At 47.1% G+C, this 23,381-nt stretch overlaps 2 protein-coding genes across 10 annotated transcripts in view; one reads left to right on the top strand and one right to left on the bottom strand.

Moving 5' to 3' along the window:
* MTSS2 (MTSS I-BAR domain containing 2) overlaps positions 1-9,348 on the top strand; it is a 63,064-nt gene extending 53,716 nt beyond the window's left edge. For 2 of the 6 annotated variants that reach the window (XM_035120228.3, XM_035120227.3), the window contains 5 exons: positions 972-1,046; positions 1,510-1,575; positions 2,887-3,063; positions 4,336-4,501; positions 4,847-9,348. In XM_035120228.3, coding sequence (XP_034976119.3) covers positions 972-1,046; positions 1,510-1,575; positions 2,887-3,063; positions 4,336-4,501; positions 4,847-5,610 — 1,248 coding nt within the window. In that variant the 3' untranslated portion in view covers positions 5,611-9,348. The remainder of the gene's footprint in view (positions 1-971; positions 1,047-1,509; positions 1,576-2,886; positions 3,064-4,335; positions 4,502-4,846) is intronic. The other 4 variants (XM_088672086.1, XM_035120230.3, XM_035120231.3 and 1 more) reach the window with 2 other exon arrangements.
* Positions 9,349-11,660: 2,312 nt separating this feature from the next.
* SF3B3 (splicing factor 3b subunit 3) overlaps positions 11,661-23,381 on the bottom strand; it is a 36,791-nt gene continuing 25,070 nt past the window's right edge. For all 4 annotated transcript variants that reach the window (XM_035120225.3, XM_035120224.3, XM_035120223.3 and 1 more), the window contains exons 20-26: positions 22,764-22,920; positions 21,853-21,978; positions 16,910-17,122; positions 16,136-16,234; positions 14,510-14,653; positions 13,506-13,610; positions 11,661-12,360 (exon numbers count right to left, since the gene is read on the bottom strand). In XM_035120225.3, coding sequence (XP_034976116.3) covers positions 12,220-12,360; positions 13,506-13,610; positions 14,510-14,653; positions 16,136-16,234; positions 16,910-17,122; positions 21,853-21,978; positions 22,764-22,920 — 985 coding nt within the window. In that variant the 3' untranslated portion in view covers positions 11,661-12,219. The remainder of the gene's footprint in view (positions 12,361-13,505; positions 13,611-14,509; positions 14,654-16,135; positions 16,235-16,909; positions 17,123-21,852; positions 21,979-22,763; positions 22,921-23,381) is intronic.

The following is a 23,381-nucleotide window of genomic DNA, read 5'->3' as shown; positions in this document are numbered from 1 at the left end:
ACCCTCATCCACTCAAGTAGCTTTTGCCAGCCTGCCGCCTGTTAAGATGCCTGCCCCAGTGTGGCCGTTACAGTGTGAATCTGGAAGGCTCTCTGTGAAGGCGGCACTAAAGCATGGGTTTCTGAATCCCACAGCCATAGCGGGTTACAGCCACTCAAAGGTTCTCACGTCCCCATTTCTTTTAAGTGTAAAGAGCCAGCAGCTCTTTCTCTTGGGGCACCCGCAACAGATGGTTCAAGACTTGGCAGAGCGACGGTTTATCAAGCCGCCCCAAGCTAAGGGCGGCTCCAAGAAAAGCAAGTTAAGATATTTATGGATAATGGTTGTTGTTTTTTTGGTAAAGTGTCTCATGGAGGTGCAAGCAGAATGGCCGGCCTGCGGGCAGCAAGAGGGCAGCTGCCGAGTGTGCACCTGTGAGGAAGGTGCAGGAAGTTTGGGACGTCCCTCTGGCCTCCTGTGTGCCTTGTTTCCACACCCTGGGCGAGAGGAGGCTTTTCCCTCCTGCCTCTCTGCTTCCTGCAGCTGGCCCTTCCCTCTTGCCCTTGCGGAGGGAGGAGGCCTTCCTTCTTCCCAGCTCCTTCCTCATCGCTTCCCCTGCTGAAAAGTTATAGCAGAGGGCCTGGAAGTGCTGTGCAAAATCCATGTGAGGCCCCTCATGGGCTTCCTGTGAGTGTGTGGCTCCTCCGGTGCTTGCACTGCCTGCTGTGATCTAACACCTGGCTCTTGAGTGTCAAGGCTGGCTGCCCTGCGCTTACACAAGCTGCCTCCTCGGGTCTCTCTCTCTCTCTCTCTCTCTCTCTCTCTCTCTCTCTCTCTCTCTCTCTCTCTCTCTCTCTCTCTCTCTCTCTCTCTCTCTCTCTCTCTCTCTCTCCTGCTTTCCCTCCACCAGCTGCTTAACCAGGTCTCTTCTCTCCCTTCTCTCCCATATGTCTGTTTTGCTCCTGCTGACCTTTGGACTTTGGGCATGGCAGAAGTCCTCCAGCTCCGCATCGTCCGAGGCCTCAGAAACCTGCCAGTCTGTTAGCGAATGCAACTCCCCAACCTCGGTCAGTTCTAGCTCTGCCCCCGGGGCATGGTCAGGCGGCCGGAAGGTGACTCGCAAATCGGCAACATCCTTCCCACCCAGCCACCCATCACCCACCCAGGATCCTGGGATACGCACCCCACCTAGTGGCTGATGCACTGCAGGGCTTTAGCATGTCACAAACCTTTTGGGAAATGGACATCACCACCTCATGCTCCTCTGGTTGCCGCCTCCCTCTCCTCCTCTTCTTCCTCCACCATTTCTGCTCCCTTGTTGGCTGGCTTTTGGCTCTTGGCTTTTTGATGGTTGTCATTATTATTTTTTGCCCTGGCTTGATGATTCCAGTGATTCTGGCTTCCTCTGCAGCTCTGCCCAGCCGGTTGCCACGGGCCGCCCCCTTCCCGCCCCCTGCAGGTTGGCTGGGTGTGCAGCGGTCATGCGTGGGCTCTGGGTTCTCTTCACCGTGGTTTCTTACTGTGTTTCAGTGGAAACCCCTGAATGTAGCTCATGTGGCCAGGACTGAAGGAAGCTCCAGAAGAAGCCTTAGCCTGGTGTGTATATTGTGGTGTGTCCGTTTCTGAGACCTTTACCAGGGGAGTCAGCTGCTCCAGAGCTGGAACAGGAGCCTTCTGTGGCTCTGTTGGCTCTGGACCCATGTAGCTCCAAGCCTTATCTTCCAGCAGCAGCCTATGGATTCCCCTCTGGAAAGCAATGGAGGTGATGCTGCAGAGGTCACTCAGGAGCAAGAGCCTCTGTTCTGCACGTTCTGTTTTGGGGTTTTTTATGCATCATTTAATATGCTCAATAGTTGATCCCAGCCAAGCTCCCACCCCAGCATTTCTGGTGCAGCTAGCAAAGGCTCCCATCAGCATGAAGCCCCAGGGATTGTGGCCCCAGATCAAACCCATCAGGTCATCTGAAGCAGCCGTTCTTTCCTCTTGCACACTGGCATTGTGAGCACATCAAAGTGCTCTGGAAACAGGAAGTGCTCCTTCCTGCTTCCTGAACACAGGAAGACTGCATCAGGACAGCTTTGGGATGGCAGAATATGAACTATTTCCCCTCAGCTGACTTGCCTGCCCCCCCCCCCAAGTCTCTGCAATATCCCTGTGCTGCCATCTCCCTGTGTTGGGGCGGGAACTGCTTCCCATACACAAACACCACGTAGGGCTTGGTGTGAGCGAAGTGGTGTTGCGGGGGGGGGGGGGGAGAGGCTGAGAACAGTCCTGGCCCCAGAAGTCCTCCTTCCATTCTCAGATCAGCCATGAGCTCACTGAGTGCATTTAGACAGCAGTCTGCCTTTCAGGACCATTGTATGGATCGCGCAGAACTGAATGTGCTGTGTTTTGAACTCTCAGTATTTATATAGCACTTTCCGTAAGAGGGAAGATGTATTCACCTGACTTTTTCCAGAAAATGTGTTTGAGGAGAGCGAGAGAATTGGGATTCCAGTGGGGTGGGGGACACATATTGTTGGAGGTACAATCTACCATGGCTGCTTCAAGGTCTTGGGGAAGCAGCCCACACTTTTAAAAGGAAGCAGGCACCCTTCTGGCCTGGTGCCTCCACCTTTCCTGTCTTTGTTGAAACCCTTTTTAAGCCAAGAGGGGATTTCTCCGTCACCAGCCCAACAGAGCAAAATGGTGGCAGAGCCATTTTGTGATTGCCACAACCCCTGCTCTTTGCCCTGGGGTGGCCCTTTTGCCAATTCCTCTCTCCCCACCCCCTTGCCCAATCCCTCTCCATCCATTTCTGCCCTATTCCATACTGCCCTATTCCATACTCACCTGACTTTGCACTGCTGTGCCCGATGTTGGGGCCCCAGCTGTGCCGTACTACCCCTCTCCTCTTGGATTTTGCAGGATTGGTCCAAGGCTGGCCTCTATGAACAGCCGGTGGTAAGCACACTGCAGCGAAGGAAGGATCGCGTAGAGCATCTCCGTGAAGCTGAGCTGGGCTCCACCAGCCTGGTATACCCAGGAATCAGCTTGGAGGAAGGCTCCAGGCCCCGCATGTCCCCGGCCTCCATTGCTGCCAAGGTATAGTGTCAAAATGGGAGTGTCATAATGTCCCAAACCTTAGCTAGGAGAGAGGCAACTCCCTGGAGGAGAAGACCCGGGCCTCCTCTGCATGTCTTGTTTCAGGAGGAGATTTATCCAGGTAGCAACTGGCATCCTTGAGCTGAGGAAGTTCTCTCAGAGAAGTGTTTTGCAGTTGATGGGTTTTGCTCATATGAATTGTGAAAAATTGCCACCCCCAGCATGCCATCACATGCCAGCAGCTTCCTGTGTAGCCCTTTGCCCTGATGGGGCTGTGGAGCCCTGGAGGAATTGATTGATGCATGTCTGTTGCTTATACAGTGGAACCTCGGTTTATGAACACCTCGGTTTACGAATTTCCGGTTTACGAATGCCGCGGACCCATCTGGAACGGATTAATTCACTTTCCATTACTTTCAATGGGAAAGTTCACTTCAGTTTATGAACGCTTCAGTTCAAGTACTCCGTGGACCCGTCTGGAACAGATTAATCCACTTTCCATTACTTTCAATGGGAAAGTTCACTTCAGTTTATGAACGCTTCAGTTCAAGTACTCCGCGGACCCGTCTGGAACAGATTAATCCACTTTCCATTACTTTCAATGGGAAAGTTCGCTTCAGTTTATGAACGCTTCAGTTTATGAACAGACTTCCGGAACCAATTGTGTTCATAAACCGAGGTACCACTGTACTTCATATGTTTGGTCAGGGACCAGCTTGAGTGAGCCTGGCAGACGTGATGCCTCCTCTCACCAGTTGCTGTATGTGAGTCACTGGGGAATAGCCAGAGCTGGCCTCTGCCCTTAGGTGCCACTTTCCTCATCCCACTTCCACCTTGCCTCTGCCCCACAAAGCCCCCTCACTTCAGCCGCGTGCGCCCCCCAGTCCACACAAAAGAAATTGGAATTCTTTGCATGTCCTGTCTTGAGCAGAGCTACAAATGATGAGGGGCTCATGGGGTGCATGTGGAATTGGGGCAGGCGTCTTAGCCTGGGAGAGATCCAGGCTAACCACCCTCATGGCACCAGCTGCTTGCCCGCTGCAGGTGTTGTGTTCATGGCCAACATAGTTTTGGGGAATGAGATAACTTGATCATTCTCCTATCTCCCCATCTCCACTTGCTTTCCATTAATGTTTTCTGACCTTTGGGTGTAGTTGACCTTGCCCAGGCACACACATGGTGTCCTCTCCTACAGTTCAGGGCGCCATTTGCTTGAGACCAGCTCATCACACCTCTCATTCCCCACCCCACCCCATTTTGTTTCTCCATCAGCATGGGGAGGAGGTGTCCCCAGCCGCAAGTGACCTGGCCATGGTGCTGACCCGAGGCCTGAGTCTTGAGCACCAGAAGAGTAGCCGGGACTCCCTGCAGTACTCCAGCGGCTACAGCACACAAACCACCACTCCTTCCTGCTCTGAGGACACCATCCCCTCGCAAGGTATCTCTGCCAATGGGCTTCTTGGCAGCCAGGGAAGGGGTGTGTGTGGCATTTTACTTAATGTGGTTGCCCAGTTTAATGATAAATATTTTTAGGGTGGCATACATTGTTGTTATTATATTTTTCTATAACTTGCCTCCCCCTCCCCCCGATGGGATTCAAAGCAGCTTACAACTAAAATAGACACAGGTTATATATATCAATGAAACATTAACGGAATCAAAATATATATGTATGAAAGGTCTCTTACAGTGGAGAGTGTTGTGCAGCAGTGGCTGCTTGGCTGTGCTGCACCTGCCAACTGAGAATGCTGACACCCACCCTGTCCATCTGTCGCCTCCACAGGCTCAGATTACGACTGCTATTCCGTGAACGGCGACATGGAAGGGGAGAGCCAGACCGAATTTGACAAATCCTCAACTATCCCTCGAAACAGCAACATTGCCCAGAATTACCGGCGCATGATCCAGACCAAGCGGCCTGCTTCTACCGCTGGCCTGCCCACCGGCACTGCCCTGCCCACTGGCACCACGCCAGGGGTGGCCACCATCCGCCGCACACCTTCCACCAAGCCCACGGTGCGCCGAACCCTCTCCAACGCTGGCCCCATTCCCATCAGACCCCCCATCGTCCCTGTCAAGACGCCGACAGTGCCTGACTCTCCTGGGTACACTGGCCCCACCCGGGTGGGCAGCGAGGAATGTGTGTTCTACACTGATGATGCCTCACCAAGCGCCATGGACTTTGCCAAAGCCTCGCCCAAGAGGCTAAGCCTGCCAAACACCGCCTGGGGCAGCAACGTGATGGAGATCTCTGTGTACGCCGGGAAGCACCTCTCCACCGAGGAGGAGGAGCAGCAGCTGGCAGCCAACCGGCATAGCCTGGTGGAGAAGATTGGGGAGCTGGTGGCCAGTGCCCATGCCCTTGGCGAGGGCCAGTTTCCCTTCCCCACGGGGGTCTCTGCCCTTGGTCCCGGGGAAGAGACACCCACTCCTCCCCCGGCGGCCTCCAGCGACCCTCCGGCAGAAGACATGCTGGTGGCCATCCGGCGTGGGGTGCGCCTTCGCAGGACCATCACCAATGACAGGTCAGCACCCCGGTTTTTGTGATGGACTCTTCCCCAGCGCCTGCTCAGTGCCCACCCTGCGGCTGGAGAGCAACCAGTCAGGACTAAACCAGGGGAAATGGAAGAGAAGTAAATGAACCACAAAAGGCAAAGCCACTTTATGGAGATCGTGTCAGTCTAGAAAGGAGACTAATCTATACGCCTTTGTTAACAAACCTGCACGGGCACAGCCTGGCACTGAACTGGTTTTGGAGCCTCTTTTATACACATTGTTTTTCCATCTGCTGCCCTGTCCAGGTATCCTTTCCCTTCCTGCACCTTCCTTCATCCTGTCCTGCAGAGACCGGTTGCTGCTGCTGCCACAAGGAGGAAGGCTATTCCCTTGCTCCACAATTATCGGGGAGGAGTGAAAACCTGAACTGGATCTAGCAGCTACAGTGTTCTTAGTATAAACTACACACACTTGCATATGACAAAGAAATGGAGGCTGCTGTTCCTAGAGAGCACCCACCTCTTCCGGACAAAAAAATGCAGTTAGTCCTGTGCTGAATCCTTCCTTCACAGCTGTCTGTCTGTCTGTCTCTCTTTCCAGTTATTTTCTGTTTGCCATCTGTTTGTATCAGCTACTTCAAGAAAGACTTTACAAGCAGCAGTTAACACCCCATGAACAATCCCGGAAGCCTGTCTTGTGTTCCCAGGTGGATCCCAAATGCGCAGCTGGAGGAGGGGGTGCAAGGGGCAGGGAGTGGACAACCTACAGGCTTGTCACCAGGCAGGAGGGCCCAATCCCCCCCCCCAAACAAGAGGCTGAGTCGCAGCCACAGACTTACCGGCCTCCGTGGCTCTACTGGGAGCAGAGTGGGCAGGTTGGTTATATTCGGGAAGAGGATTGTGCTCTCGTCCCAAGTGGGCTAGGAGCTCTGCAATCTGAGAGGCCGAGGGTTGGGCTGCTGTTGACCTGCCCTCAGTGCCACTTCAGGACTGGGCTTGAACCTTTTGGTAAGAGCAGTGGCTATGGTTCTCCCTTGAAGGTGGGTTGGAGGGAGCAGAATTGGCAGTGATGGAAAGGTGAAGGTGGACAGCTGTTGCTCTGGAATAGCTGTAGCTAAGTGGATATGGGCTAAAAGAAGGCTTTTTGTCGATGGTAGTGGAGGACTCTGGTAACCTTAGAGGGTTTTGAAAGCAGGGTGTGTGCAAAGACCAAGGGTGTCTGCTCTTGAATTCTCCTACAACCATCTGGCAAGGCCAAAGGTTGTCAAACTGATGCTCACAAGTTCTGGTGTCACTGGAAAGGCTGTAGCGGAGTGGTAGAGCACCTGCTTGGCATGCAGAAGGTCCCAGGTCCAACTGTTGGCATCTCCAAATAAGAATAGAAAAATCTTTGTTGTGGGAGGCTTCTGCCAAGCAGTGTTAGGCAAGGCTGAGTTAGGTGGAGTGCTGGGTCTTGGCCAGGTATGGGCATGGTTATGACTAAATCTGAGAGTGTGTGGCAGGGCACCTCTTCTAACAGCATCAAAAGGGGCCCCATTTTGTCAATATTGGGTGGATACTTTGAAAGGGGTAAAAAGTATATGCAGAGAAGGAAATAGCTGAACCAACCCTCTTGGTTCGTTCATTTACCTTTGGCGATGTTGCTACTACTTAGCCAGGTCTGATATACGGTTAACCACATCCCATTCATGGTACGACTCCCCAATTCACCCTGACCTGCTCATGAAATTAGAGCCCATTGCTGTTAAAAAAAGTGCCCCAGCAGAAAGTGAGGAAAGAATTGCCACAAGCAGGCTTTAAAATGGGGGCAGAGGGGATTTACAGAAACAGACCAGCTCCCTTCTTCTGGTTTTGGCCTCTAGATCTATAAACAGATGAATATTCAGCACAGCTGTTTCCTCTGTGCTTGGAGCTGAAGGAGCATGAGTTGAATGCACAGCATCATCACTCAGCTTCCCCCATTTTGGATTGCAGCTCCAGCTTGGGCCATGCAGCTGCTGTAAGAATATCCACATTTCTCACTGTTTCAGGCCAGGAATGGAGAACCTTTCACCTTCCAATGTTATTAAGACTCCCATCGATGCTGACCATGGGCTAGGCCAACTTCTGGGCCTGATGGGAGTTAAGAGTTCAGCAGGGCTGGAGTTTAGAGCAAGCAAGCCAGGTAGTCAGAAGGAACATACATACAAATTGTGCCTATCACCTTTTTACGCTGTTTGCTTACTTCCACCTGCCCCCCAAATTTGGAACGTACCTGCCTATTCTGCCCTGCAGAAACAACTTGTTAAGGGTTTGGATAAATTCATAGTTTATTTATATTAGTTATGTAATGCAACTGTTTAACAACTGCTTATACCCAGATCTGGAGAGTGCAAGAGACTTGGCTCTACCTTGTGCTCAGCCTGATATTGTCCCAGAAAGTCTAGAAATCGACTGTTGGCGAATGGAAAGTGATGTTGGGAAAGGGGACAGTCTTGAAAGAAAGAGAAAGTGATGGGGAAAGTCGGTGGCTGGGAATTAAGGTCTAAGGTGAGAGGGAAAGAGGGAGAGGCCTTTCCCTGTGCTTGACTAGGAATCAGAGAATTGTAGAGTTGGAAGGGACCATGAGGGTCATCTAGTCCAACCCTTTGCAATGCATAATTTTTTTGTCCAACATGGGGCCTGGGTTATGAGTCTCATGCTTTACAGATCAAGCTTCCTTGACAAATGAGGGTCCCTTAAACGGCCCCTGCTGCATAACCTCCACCTTTTGTGTTTGTTGGGCTCAAGAATGAGCATGTCTTGCTTTTCTCTCCTGGGATTGTTGAGTATCCAAGGATCACTGAACAGCACAGATGTAGCACATACGGGGTAGCTAAAGTAGGGGAGGCAGAGCTCATGCTAGACATTAGGGGCTTCCTTTGTCTTTGGACTGGCCAGGCATTCGAGTGCAGAGCTTACCCATGCAAAGAAAAAAAATGAAAGATGGGCTTGTGACAGTTATTCCAAGAGAAATGCCACCAAGTTTCTCATAGCAGCAGCACGGTGGACAGCAACCCTTTCTAAAGTAGAGAGAGAGCACAGTTCTGCATAGTGTAGAGTGTTGTGTGGTGAAGCACGAGCAAAGCACAGCGGTGGTGAATACACGAGGTGGCCAAACCAGCCAACTCAAGGCCCCTTGCAAGGGCTGGGGAGCCTAGAAACCTCTGAGAAAGCACAACTGTGCCTGCTCCCTCTTGCTGGATCCCTCCCGTCTCCCCATCCTTAGCCGCTGCAAGGCATAGCAGGGCCTGGTGTTGTCGTTGTTGTACATAGAGCCACAGCAATCCCCTCCACCCCTCCCCACAGCCCAGACGTCTTATGTGCGCTTGCGTGGGTGTCACGTTGTAGCCTCCTTAACTCTTATACTGTCGTAGTAATAACAGTTTAGTTTCTAACCAACCAACCTTCCTGTGGGTGCCCCCCTCCTCCCTGTCATGGCCAGAAATGACAACAGTGACAATGCGTGAGAAATGTTTGCATTTTGCTTTTTATTTTTCATTTTTTTTGTACAGAGAAAAAAAAACCTTTAAAATGTCTCTCTCAACTGATGTTAACTATTCTGGTGCTGTTAACTTGTTCTTTTTTTCTAATTTATTTCCCCTACCCACCCCGCCCCCCACCCCTGCTAGCAGCCCTGGCCTTACCCACCCGCCCTCTTTCATTCTTAAAGTTAATTATCCTCTCCCTTCTTCCTTCATTTAAAATAGTCACTGCTACAAGTAACGAATGCACTGTGAAGATTCCAGTATTAATAAAAGTTGTACTGTAATTAACGCAAATTTGTTCTACCCCATCCCACCCATTCTTACTCTCCTGCGCTTAAGAGGAACAAAGCAGTTGTTTCTTCAGGCCAGGCACAAAACATCCACAGGTGGTTTTCCTACCTGTAACCCTCCTGGAATCAGCATAAATGTTAACACACATTTGTCGCAACCATTCCAATTCTGAATTTATGGTTACAGAAATGGAAAGGTGAGTGTATTTTTTTAAAACAAAGAAAGCACCATCTTCTATAGTTCTAGCCTAGAAGGGGTTCTTAGAGAGATTTCTTAAGGCGTATTTCAGACGAGCATAAGAAGAGCCTGCTGGATTGTAGCAAAGGCCCATCCCGCTCTGGCAGAGACAAAGCAGATGCCTGTAGGAAACTCAAAAGCAGAGCACACTAGAAACTCCTCGTGTGATTCCCAGCAACTGGTATTCAGAAGCACGCTGCCTCCAACAGTGGAGGTACCGTAGCACTCAACAGCTGCCTCTCTCTGTTATCTTCTCAAATGGAAAGCAAAAAACATGTGTTGTTGTTTTTTAGCCTTCTGGGGCTTTTCTTGTTCTAATGCTGTGTCTTTAAAGCCCCAGCCCCTGACTAGGAGAAAGGAGCTGGGCAGCATTGTCAATTTCAGTGCCAGTCAGTGCATCAATCCCCAACCCTCTTCTCACAGCCATTTGCATAATTCCAGCGCCTTGTAGCAAGAAACCAGCATTTCCATGCCCATAGAATCTAAAGAGCTGCTTAGTATCAAAGTGTGCTTGTGTATGTGCTTAAACAACAAAGGTGATGTCTGAGGGGTATTATTTCTGTAGCTTCCACTATAGCAGCATAGAAGATAGTTCTTCCCCACAGCAATCTTTACCACAGTCTTTGTCACTGACAGCTGCCCTTCACATCAATCCCCACCTCTAATCACTGAACCATTTCAAGGCTGGGCTGTGTTAGGCTTCTCCAACAGCCCCTACCTTAGTGAGGGAGCTGGGCAGCAGCAGTCCTCCCAAGGCTACACACTGCTCCACTCTGGCCTTGTCTAAGAGGGCAAGACTCTTCCCAACCAGACACAGCTCCCTTTTCCGCAATCCCTCACTGGCTGCTGGTTCCCTTCTGATGGGGTCTCCTTTTCTTGGAGACAGATGATCCAGTGTGGCAGTTTGACATAATAGCATGTCAGAGCCTACCCAAAGCCAAAAGATAAAGAGATTTTCAGCTGATGAGAATTTGCTTAGTTCTACTGGATCCAATCCAGAACTCCCACATCCATACAGGGAAGGAGAAATAGCACTTTAAAGTAATTGTTCAGTGAAGACATTTGAAACGAAACCTACCTGAAGCACCAGGAAACTCTTGAAAGAGGCCCAGAAAGCCTGGCCCAATTTCTAGATCTAAAATTCACCTGGCTTTGGGCTTAAATAAAATACTGCTCACAAGTTCTCTGCAGCCTAATCAGCCAAGTGCCCATTCCACCAAGGGGCAGTGCTACCAGTTCCACTGTATTTCTAGCTGGACCTCAACTAAAGGTACCCAAAGCACGCTTTCCCAATACAGAATCTTAGGTAAGGATTCCCTGCAAAGTCACCAACAGCTCCCAGAACCCAGTTATTGAGAGGGAAAACAGACTCCATCTCTGAGGTCACGACTATTAAAAGCCATGACACTGATCTCTCAGAAGCCAGCACATTTTGAACTAAACACCTGGTCCCCGTAATATCTGAAGGGCATTTGTATCTCTGCAAGCAAGTATCTGCATTTAGGAGCTGCAGCCAGTCACAAGTTCTACAGACATCTGCACTCTGTCCTCCAGAGGTCGTGAACCTGTGCCCTCCAAGTATTTGCTACAGCTCCCATTATCCCTGACTATTGGGCCAGGCTGACTGAGATGAATCAAACCCCTGTACATTACTTTTAACACAAGTAGTCAGCCCACCATAGAAACAAAGAGATCTGTCACTCACATGTAATGCAGCCCCAAGAGCGGCTCGGAGGGAGGAAGTGCAAAAGGTTTTCTTTTGAGGAAAGTAAACATAACAGCAACGTTATTTTCCCTGAAGGGCTAGGGTAGGGTAGGTTGGGAGGCAATTCCAGAACTTAAGCATAAACCTCCTAAGAGGGCTGAACAAGTCTTCCACAGCAGAGTAAATGGAGAATAAGATCTCCAGAGAAATACAGAGCCTAATACTAGACACTGCAAGTGCAGGGAAACGTGGCTTTCCTCTGCAGCCAAAAGGATAATGAATGAATTTAATGTTCGATTGGCAGAGCTGCTCCCTAGCTCTTGTCCGCAGGAGCAGGTAAAATTCATGAGAGAAGTCACCAAACAGGTTTGTCAGCCAACCTTTAATCCAGATGCTGGGTTTTATTAAAGAAAAATCTATGGCCAGATTCACACAGGCCATCTCTTCAACAGACAAAAGGCTAACTTGGTACAAGACTATATTTACAAACACAGAGATAAAAACTGCAGGATGGAAAAATTACACCAGCCACGCCCACAAGGCTTCCCAGACACTGGCCAATGGAAGAGGAGGAGTCCTAACATCCCTGTGCTCAGATCTTACAAACTCAGAAAAGGGGACTTCATCTAGCTAGCTCACTTGACAAGGAAAGGGCACCAGGGCCTTGTCCAAGGGCAGGTTGGTAGTGGGTGCAGCACCCAAACTGTCTGTAAAAAGGGTGGAGCCAGAAACACACCTGAAAGGGGAGGCCTTGCCACTTGGGAGAACCTGACTGACTCCTGGCAGGTTGATGACATGGTTGGACTTTCAAGTCGCAGGAAGAACGCGAGTACCAAAGTGGGAGCAACTGGCCAAAAAAGCTCATACCCTTCGAAACATCTTCGGAACAGGAGCCCCAGCCACGTCCCTGAAGAGGCCCCTCTCAGAAAGCATAGCGGGTGCGGATGTCCTCTAGCTTCTTGGACACCTCTGGTGGGGTCCTGTCCAGCTCTTCAGACACGTTCTTCTGCTTGTTGGGCTCCATGGAGTTGAACTGCTCACACAGATCCCCATCAATGACATTCTAGCAAGAGAAAGGGGGGGGCTATTTTAGAAGCTGTAGCACATGGAACAAAGGAGGGAATGGGCTCAAGCATAGAAAGCAGACCCAAAGCACACAGAACAAGAGGCAAACAGTGCCCAAAGGTTCTCCATAGGAGTCAGAATGAATAAAAGCAAATTCTCTCTTTAAAAAAATACAGGTGTTCAGCAGACATTTGCCTAAAAGTGAAAAATGAAGGTGTCCACAAGTCCATATAATGGGGGGGGGGGGCGGCACAAAAAACTAGAACTGTCTTGCTCAAGTTACAGGTAGGTAGCCGTGTTGGTCTGAGTCGAAGCAAAATAAAAAAATTCCTTCAGTAGCACCTTAAAGACCAACTAAGTTTATATTTTGGTATGAGCTTTCGTGTGCATGCACACTTCTGTGTATCTGAAGAAGTGTGCATGCACACGAAAGCTCATACCAAAATATAAACTTAGTTGGTCTTTAAGGTGCTACTGAAGGAATTTTTTTATTTTGTCTTGCTCAAGATCACCCCAGGGCTTGGCAATGTGGTGGATTTGCAGGTTTAGAGCTACACTGATAATGCTGCAGTCTGGAAATGAACTTAACAGTGCTAATGCAAAAATAACCTGCTGCACGACTCCTCATTGTCACAGAAGCATTTCCTGAAATGCAGATTCATATTGGGGGGGGGGCAGAAACCGAATTCTGACACCATGGACAGTGCTGCCCTATCCATGATGTACAGGTGACCCAAGAGAAACACATGGTTTCGCAAGAAAAAAGTAGACCCACCTTGATACCTAGGTCAGTTCTAATGGGATGCAACCATCACCAGGGATAATTGCAATAGGGAATCCTGGGGAGGGGGCTTGAAATCTATACATATCACTTAGAAAGGATAAACGTCCATTCAGACAAACCACCCAGATGGTGAAAAAGAAAAAGTAAGAGAATCACGTAGCCCCATTGCTGATTACCCTTCTTAGCAAGCAGAACCCTGTCCTGGAAAAGCCGTTCCAGAAACCTCAGCAGATGCTCTGACCAAAGCATAAAATGCAGGGGGAAATTTGGCCTTCCTTCACATTGGCAACTTTTACCCATAAGCATATGCTTACTAGCATATGATGGACACGTAGCAGAGACCCACAAACTCAGCCTACCTTCACTGGGAAGTAATAGGAGCGGAAGCTGAGGTGGTCTCGTCCACAGAGAGGAGGGTGTTCAGACCTCAGATGCATCTCAACATGTTGGAAGAAGTCATGATCCTGAAAAGAGCAGAGAGCGACATCAAAGGGAAAGGGAAACAGCTGGAAGCAGCAGTGTCAGGCCACACCCGGTGCCAGAACTGAGAAGAGCAGCAGCTGTGATTGGTACACTGGTTGACAACACGTCACCTGAACAAACCTCCTAGAGCAGGAGTAGGCAACATAAGGCCCGGGGGCAATCGCCTTCTCAATCCGGCCCATGGACGGTCCAGGAATCAGCATGTTTTTACATGAGTAGAATGTGTCCTTTTATTTAAAATACACCTCTGGGTTATTTGTGGGGCATAGGAATTTGTACATTCCCCCCCCCCAAAATATAGTCCAGCCCACCACATGGTCTGAAGGACGGTGGACCGGCCCACGGCTGAAAAAGGTTGCTGACCCCTGTCCTAAAGAGAGAGTGAGCCCTCTGCAAGCTGGCATGCATTCATTTTGGGGAAGGGAGATCAACAGAACTGTGGCCCCAGACAGACTCCTTTTTAGCTCTGCTTCATTCTGTCATGCAATAAAATTTCGGTCATGCTTCATGGGCAGAGCCAACTGGCAAATGTGGGCGTCACCTGTGTCAGCAAAGGTTTTCAGGGTACATTATATTGCCATGTATAAGTGTATGCAGGGGGGGGGAGAGACATACAGAGAGCAAAGAGAGCCATAGGCAGCTCAGGAGGTCCAACAGCAGCCAAGCTCAGTACGTGCATTAAAGCAGATCAATTTCTGATCCACACAAGGAAGAGCCAAGAGGCCAAATGTGGGCAGGGAGTGGCATAGCCTCCCCTCCCTTTCAGCTTTGTCTTCCATCCTCCCATAACTCACTGTCACTACCATAGGGCATTAAGTGCTCCTGCTGCACTAGGTAGATGAACAACTCTTAATATTTCCATCATACAAGAACTTCCTACCTCATGTGATGTAAATGGGACCAGAATGCCAATGCCCCCGGATAAGGTTGTGTAGACAAGAGATTCAGAGCCTCCGGGGATTAGAGTCGTCTTCTGCAGGGACAGGACTGTTTCCCCTACATGGTAGTTCATAATCACCTCTGCCTGAAAGTAAGACAAGCAAGACTTCAGCAGGTGACCTAAGATAATGCATTAAATCCAGACAATCTCATTTCCATCAAAGAAAACCTACATTTATCACTTCCAGCGGTTGGTGAGGACATTTCTAAACACACTTATAATGCAAACTTGCAACAGTGATATCCTATGTGTAATGGGAGCTGCTATTAGGCTACTGGAGTACATTGGACCCCTTCCATTATGAACCCAGTATTTCATCTGGGCAGTATTTCACATTTCTAAAATGAAGTGTCAACTAAATTACCCCCCCCCCTAAAACAGGAGGACTGTTGAAATATGTATTAAAATTTACTTCCTGCTAGGACCTTGGACTCCAAAAGCAGATAGATAAGTGTAAAAAATAAAATTGTGTAGGAGGGTTACCTCTCCTACAGTAACAGGGGTGCTATGAACCTCAGAAGGCATTTCAAATATTTGCAAAACTTTTAAGCAAACCTGAATCACTTCATACTCCCTATAAAAGGTAAAGGGACCCCTGACCATTAGGTCCAGTCGTGACCAACTCTGGGGTTGCAGCTCTCATCTCGCATTATTGGCTGAGGGAGCCGGCGTATAGCTTCCAGGTCATGTGGCCAGCATGACAAAGCCACTTCTGGCAAACCAGAGCAGCACATGGAAACGCCGTTTACCTCCCGCTGTAGCGGTCCCTATTTATCTACTTGCACTTTGCCGTGCTTTCGAACTGCTAGGTTGGCAGGAGCTGGGACCGTGCAACGGGAGCTCACCCCATCGCAGGGATTCGAACTGCCGACCTTCTGATAGGCAAGCCCTAGGCTCTGTGGTTTAACCCACAGCGCCACCTGCACTCCCATACTCCCTATACTGCTCAACAATTACATGGGGTCAGTTGTCCTGGCTTGTTTCTCCCCCATACTGTTTCAACTTTCATTTAACTAACAGGGGTCCAGTGTTCCCCTATTGGAAAGGGAAACTGTCCCTCCTGTTCCCAGGAACTTCTCAAAACAGAGTAGGGGGAAATCACAAGAGTTTTGCCTGTAGCATGTTATAGCATTTCATGAACACGGGAAGAGATTTTTCTGTGAATTTTTAAAAAATCTCCATTCCTTTGTGCATGAAAAACAACTACAAACAACCCTAATTACAAAACTCCAAAGGCATCTGCTTGATCACAGGAGTACAATTTCACTCTATGCAGGGGTTTAACTCTGCTCCACACTGCATTTATGTAGACACAGAAGTTAATTTCAAAAGCCCTTTCAGGCTCCAACCGGCAGACAGTCTTGTTATTAATTCCATAGGGATACTCGCTTTTAAAAACCAATTCACCGTAACATATTTTTTATCAGTAGATTTATGCATTGATTTATATATTCTTAAAAAGGAAGTTGCCGGTTCCAGAAAAAGGCAGGTAATGAAGTTAATAAATAACCAGTGAACTCCAGTTTCTCACCTGAGGAAGCACCCCCTTCCCTACACCAAAGTTACCTTTTGAGAAGCCCCATTAAGAAGGCCTCTATCCCACAACGCCTTGTTTCCAGTTGGGTCCTCGTCTACCTCATCATTTGTGTTGGGTGGCAGCCGTACCTACAGAAGGAGGCATCAAGAGTGTCAAACTCACGTGTGGCCTTAATGGCAAATGGGAATAACTGGAAGGTGTTGCAAGCATGAATTCAGAAAAAGCCTAAGCCAGCAAACACGCTGCATGTCATATCAAACCATAATGAGTGCTCCAACCTGGGTTCACAGCATGTTTCTCCCCAAACAAACCATGAGAGTTAGTCAAGGTTTGTTCTTGACTCGTTGTCTGTGCTTGTTGGGAGCAAACAAACCAACAGGCTGAGGTCTGGAAGTCACAACAAGCCGTCGCAGCAGCAGCAGGAGAGAAGCAGAGCAAGAACTTTTCAGCAGCATGCACCAACACAACCACATAAATCCGCAGTCTGTTTTTAGCTGTGGGCTGACTGTGATGTGTGACCCAGGCCACAAAAGGAGAGCAACCAAACGTATGTCTTCATTAACAAGACAGTCACAAGGTGTACACTTTGGCAGAAGAGTATCCAGAGGAAGTTGCCACCCCCCCCCCATAACAGTAGCATGTGGGTGTGGGAGAAAGGTCTCAGGCCACCAGCTAAATGGTGCTTAGCAAAAGCAAAAAGCTGGAGTTTTACTGTCATCTCCCGCATCAGGGAATCAAAATGACAGCAGGGCAGTTCTCAAATGAGCCCCAGGAGTTTCCTGGCTGCCTTCAGGCTGACTTACCACACAGATGTTGCCAAATTTGTCAGCCCCAGCCACTGTGTCGTAGTCGAGGAGGCAGCCAGTGGTGACCCAGCGGGGGTGGGTGTCATCTGCAAAAATGATCAGCTGGTTCTCATTCCTCTTGTAGCGCACCCAGATGAAGCTCTCTTGGACATCTGAGACGATCACTCGGTGCCCAATGGTCTGGATCCCACAGATGTAGTTGGCAATGTGCTGTGAAGCAACAGAAATTCAGAAAAGCAGTTCAAAAAGCAATGAAGGGAGACTGTTCAAGGCAAGCCCCCAAATCCCTTCCTGAGCCATTACGCACATGAAATCTGAACATCACTGGCATCTCTCTGCAAGGCTATGATCATTTGTTGTGCAACAGTTGTAGCTTTCTAAAACTGAGAAAAGGGGAGCTGGGACATTGCTTATCTGTGATCACTTTCTGTATCTGAATGTGCACCGAGAACCAGTGCTAACATCATTATGGGTAGCTCTCCTGATTCTAGAAATACTCAGAAGGTCAAACAAACAAGGGAAAAGCAAATACCTGTATGTGAAATATGAAAATCTTCCTATTTCTACTTTCTATAACTCAGCACCCGCCAGATGTTTGGGACTACAAATCCCATCATCCTTGACCACTGGCCACGCTGACAGGAGTTGATGAGAGTTGTAGTCCAAAACATTTGGAGGGCTCCAGGCTGCTCTGTGCCCTTTTCTGCAGACGGTTCACTACACCAATATAAAGTTGGTGTAAGGAACAACTATGAAAAAATCCAAAACTTTTGTTTTTCCAAAACAATTTATTAAATTTTCAAATAAACCACATTAAACAATAACGAAACATTAAACATCAAACAACAAACACAACCACACACAATAAACACAAAATTTCCTCCTTTTAACCTCTATTCAACTATTTTACTTCTTTGCTCTGCCGAGCTTTGACTTCCCTCCTTCCCCTCAGTCGGTTTTCGTACCCACTCTTATCTCGCAGTTCCTTCATCCTATATACTTAAAGTCAATTCGTAGGATATATTTCAGTCCTGCAAGTGTCTTTAAACTTCTACAGTTCCTCTCCATATAGTCCACAAATTTACTCCAATCCTTTTGGAACCTTGACTCCCTGGTTTCGGATCCTGCAAGTCAGTCTTGCTAATTCCGCATAGTCCATCATTTTTGTCTGCCACTCCTCAATCGTCAGTAACTCCTGAGTTTTCCATTTTTGGGCTAATAAGGTCCTAGCCACGGTTGTCGCATACATAAATAATATTTCATCTCCTTTTACAATGCCCTCTCCTATAAGTCCTAATAGAAAAGCCTCCGGTTTTTTGGGAAAAGTGTATCTAAAAATCTTTCTCAGTTCATTATATATCATTTCCCAAAATCTTTTAACTTTTTCGCATGTCCACCACATATGATAAAATTCACCATCCTTGTCAACTTCATTCTATTCCATATTTCTAAATCTTTCTTTATCTCCTTCCACACTGGTTCATAAATTGTCATTAAATAGATTAATATTTTTGCTGTCATCCATATTCCCAAATATTGTACTTTTTTCGCCACTACGATTCCATATTTCTGTTGTAATTTTTCCTTTTCTTCCATCTTCATATTCTTAACCACCATTTTTGTTTTCTGTCTATTTAATTTAAATCCTGCCAACTGTCCAAATCTCTCAATTTCTTCTATAGCTTCTACAACACTTTCACTGGGGTTTTCCAGAGTTAAAACTAAATCGTCCGCAAAGGCCTTCAATTTAAACTCTTTTGCACCAACTTTGACACCTTTGATCGCTGAAACATCTCTTAATCTGTTCAATACCCCCAGGACCGTGATGAACAATAATGGTGATAATGGACATCCTTGTCTAGTACCTTTTGTGATTTCAAAATATTCCGTCAAAACATTATTTATTATCAATTTCGCTCTTTGCTCAGAGTATATCGCTTCAATTCCATTCAGGAAAGATCCTCCTACTCCCATCGATTCCAGATTCTTCTTCATAAACTGCCAAGAGATATTATCAAAAGCCTTTTCTGCATCTATAAACATCAATATCGCAGATTTATCAATCCTGGTCTCCAGATATTCTATTACCGTGTTTCCCCCTTTTTAAGGCGTAGTCATAAAATAAGCCATAGCAGCATTTCTAAGCATTTGAGAAATATAAACCGTACCCCGAAAATAAGCCATAGTGATAGGCGCTGTGCGGAAGAGATCACTGAGCTCCCCGAGTCAGCAGCAGCAACGCCGGCCGCAGCAGTGTTTGCTGAGTCCTTTCTTGCTTTTGGGACTTGGTTACTGTGCTGGCTTGGGATGGTGTGTGTGCAATTGCTGTTGCTGCTTCGTGTTTTTCAGCTGGATTCTCTGGGTTCTAAGCACTTTCCCCCGTTTGTTTGTGAAGCAGCACTCGGCTGCAGCCCCTGCCTCTCCCGACGGCTGCATGAATGCGAGGCTGGATTTGATCGCTATCTCCTTTTCCATTTCTTTTGTCTTTGAGCACCCGGCCCCGCCCCCTCTCCCCTTCGTGGAATGAAGAACGGAGTTTTAGCAGCATTTCCTCATTATAAAAAAAAGGTCAGGAACTTTTACTTTAACCTCAAAAATGGGATATTTCCTCTCTCTAAAAACAACTCTGACCTGAACACCAATATAACGGGGGTAGATCACCTCCAGTTTATAAATCCGCAAGTAGATCGCAGTCTCCTAGAAGTTGGGCTCTATACTTTGGCTGATTGCAAGCCTTTGCATCTTTAAAAAACAAAAACCATGCGCTTCTCAGTCTTAATTTTCCTTTAATTCATCCCCCTATACCCTCCTCCAACCATTGCCTCCTTCCATTCCTTACCCCCCTCCCTCTCTCCCCACTTCCCTCACTCCTGTGCGATCTCATTTAGTCATATACTTGCTTTTTCTGTTGTGTTGTCTATTTTATATTTAATATTATTACCCTTTATGATGTTATTTTTCCCCTTGCGATAATTATTTATTTTTTATCTTTAACTAACTTTCCTTTCCATATTTTTCCATATATAACTCAACACTTTCCCATTCCTTCTTAACTCTTTGGATAGAGTGCCCCCCCATTATTGTTGTTAATTTTACAATTCCTGGATTTTTTATGGAACCGAACAGCTCGGGTGCTTCAGAATGTGCCTTCTGTTGCTACAGGGCTATGGGGCTTCACTATTTGACCCCCCCCCCAGGTTGGGATTTTTAAAGTAGTTCTGTGGGTCCCAGGGCACAGAATCACCCCCGATCCTTTCCTTTGTCTAAACAGACCTATTCCCCCCTGACTTTGGAAGGCTGTGCTTCAAGGGTGATACCAGGGGTTTTTTAAGACCTGCGCCTCTTAAGGATTGTTACAGTCCATAACTTCCATTGCTTTCTACAGGGTTGGGGGTTTAAAGCACTGCCACCCCCACCCCACCCTGCAGGCGCTCGGAACTGGCAGCGCCAACAACGCGCCCAGCAATGTGCAGAAGAGAGCACCGAGCATCCTGAGCCAGTGGGTCCCAGTTGTACCAGCACTTTTTTTTTTAAAAAAAGACACCCCCTGAAAATAAGCCACTGTGTGTTTTTTTGAGGGAAAAAAGTTATAAGACGGTGTCTTAAAAAAGGGGAAACACGGTACATCTATAATATGTCTGACATTGTCTTTTAGCTGTCAACCAGGAAGGAATGTATTATCTTTATGTATTATCTCATTTAAGATCTCTTTCAATCTCCTTGCCATTATATCTGCAAAAAGCTTGTAATCATTATTCAATAGTGATATTGGGCTGTAATTTTTCACATCTAAGCCATCTGAACCTGGTTTCGGAATCAATGTTATATAACCTTCTTTCCACGTATTCGGAATCTTTCCTCCTTCAAGAATATTATTCATCACTTCTGCTAGAACTGGTGCCAATTGTCCATTTAATATTTTATAATATTTTGCTGAAAGCCCACCTGGTCCTGGAGCTTTCCCTTTTCATTCTCTTCATTGCATTTTGTATTTCTTGTATTGTTATCGAAGCATTTAATTTCCTCCTTTCCTTTTCTGGTATTTGTTTCAATTTACGTTTATCCAGATAATCTTTGATTTTCCCACCTTCCTCCTTTCCTTTGCTGTATAAACCTCTGTAAAATTTTTGAAAGGATTTCCTTATTTCCTTTGGATCTTCCGTCAATCCTTCTTCCGTTTTAATTTTATTAATTGTATTTTGATTTTGACGTTTCCACAATTGCCAAGCTAACAATTTTCCTGTTTTGTTTGCCAATTCAAAATTCTTTTGTCTCATTTGTTTTATTTTCCATTCTATTTCCTGATTTACCAACGTGGAAAACTGCGTCTGCAACATCTTTATATTGTTCTTGATTTGCAAATCCTCTGGTTTTGCGATCAAGTTCTTCTCATTTTCCATGAGATATTTCAGGATTTCCTCCTTTTTCTTCTCTTTCTTTCTTTTCAGGAAACTGTTTTTCTGTATTAGAAAGCCCCTCATCACTGCTTTGCTCGCATCCCACACCATGTCCAATCCGGTATCTTTATGTAAATTCCAGTAAAAATAGTCCTTCAAAATTCCTTTGGGGAAAAAATCCAAAACTTTCAACTATCACCTTATGTGAATCACAGGCCATAGCTTCAGAAATACAAGACCACACCTTTGAGCCTCAGATTCTCAATTCTATTCCAAAGGGAAAGAAAATGATAATCTATCCAGTGAAATATAATAAGGTACAGAGAGGGTGGAAACAGCCCTGAAGACTTGCCCCTTAAGCAATTTAGGATAACTTCTTTTGAAGGAAGCCAAAGCTCTGGGCAAGAGAATGTTTCCCTGGAACTTGAAAAAAGTTCAAAGGTTTCAACCAAATTTGTTAAAAGTGATAGGGTATGTCTGCCTTAGGAAATACAGTATCCAGGAGATCTGCGCATACAAACACACACACAACGTTCTAAATACCTTATTCTCACACTTCCGGAGCAGCTTCTTCTTGCCCAAGTCATATACCCGCAAGAGTTTCCCCACGCCAATGAGCACTCTGCCTTGGAAGGGGGCAATAGCAGCTGGTACCTCCTCTACTGGGGTCTGAACAGAAATGAAAGAGAAGCAGCCTTTGTCAAGCAGACAAAACAAAGATCATTAATAGTACCCTCACTGCATAGATGAAGCCCCACCACTGCAAGAATGGGAAAGTTTCAGCCCTGGCAAAGTATGCAGATCTGCCACCAATGACTTTTAGGGCCCACTTGAATCAAGTACCCATTTGCATCCACTGGGGAAGAGATGGACACTGCAAACCGACAAGGACAAACTGCCTCTATAGTCCAGCTCCTGCCCAACAAAAGAACCTGCCTCCACACAGGTGCAGGCTGCTAGGTATCAACAAGGAGGGAGAATTCAACTTTTGCAGTGCTCTGTACATTGTTGATTTTCTCCATGCCAACAGAAGCCAAAGTATTCAGCAACCACCATCAGGTGCTGCAAACGCTCAAGTCAGATCACCTATAAATGACTCATTCACAGGTCTATGGCTTGTTTTGCTTCAAATGTCCATTAGATAACTGCAACTGTCACACCATTATTATAATTGGTCAAATTTCCCTGGCAGCAAGCAATGTGCATACATTTTGCATAGCACACACAGGGAAAATCCAATGTGATTTTTGATATGGCTGCTGTTTTGTGGACAGAAGGAAAACCATTTGTGGAGTAGTTACTAACAGTGATGGTCCTCTGCTCCCAATCAAGAGATTTCCATCCCAAAGAGTTGGGTCTCATCAGTACATTTTAGCAACCTCTTGGCAAGCCCCATCCATGTTCATTTCCCCAGATTCCTCCCCCTCCAACCCACTAGTGGAGGACATTCTCACCTTGTGCAAGAACTCAAGCTTCTCCCCACTGTTTATCAACTTATAGGTGTAAACAAAGCCCCCAGCCACAGAGCGTGGATTCAGGATGAGGTCCTTGGCTACGCCCACTAGAACATGCCAGTCGTCACCACCATTGGCAAATCGACACACTGCCACACTGTAGAGAGCGAGAAGGAGAATGTTACTTGACAAGACAAGGGAAGACTGGGAAGGCAAAAGAAGCAGTTGCTTCACAGCAACAAAGAGCAAGAGAGAACACTTTGGGGGAAGGCAGCAGCGAAGAGTATGTTGTACTATTTGCTAGTGCTAAGGCAGCATAAAAATGCAATACGCAAACTGAATGAGATTTAATTAGGGCTGTTATCAGCTGAGCAGATCATGGTAAATGACTGCCAAGTATCTGCCCCAAGACCCCAAACAACTTCAGGTAGACCGCATTTTTTTGCTTTATTTAATTAGATTCTAGAGTCATCTGGCAACAATAGCATAAGTAAATATTTGGCTTGACTGGTGTACTTCAAGTATGACCGAAGTAAGTATACCAAAGTATGAACTGGTATAAAGAGTATTTCCATTATTTAGCAGAAAGGGCAGCATTCAAAAGGGTAACTTGCTTCA

This window comes from Zootoca vivipara, chromosome 6, assembly GCF_965207765.1.
Source record: "Zootoca vivipara chromosome 6, rZooViv2.hap1.1, whole genome shotgun sequence".
Classification (NCBI taxonomy): Eukaryota; Metazoa; Chordata; class Lepidosauria; order Squamata; family Lacertidae; genus Zootoca; species Zootoca vivipara.
The sequence above is the reverse complement of the archived record's forward strand: the minus strand, read 5'-3'. Positions and strand labels throughout refer to the sequence as shown.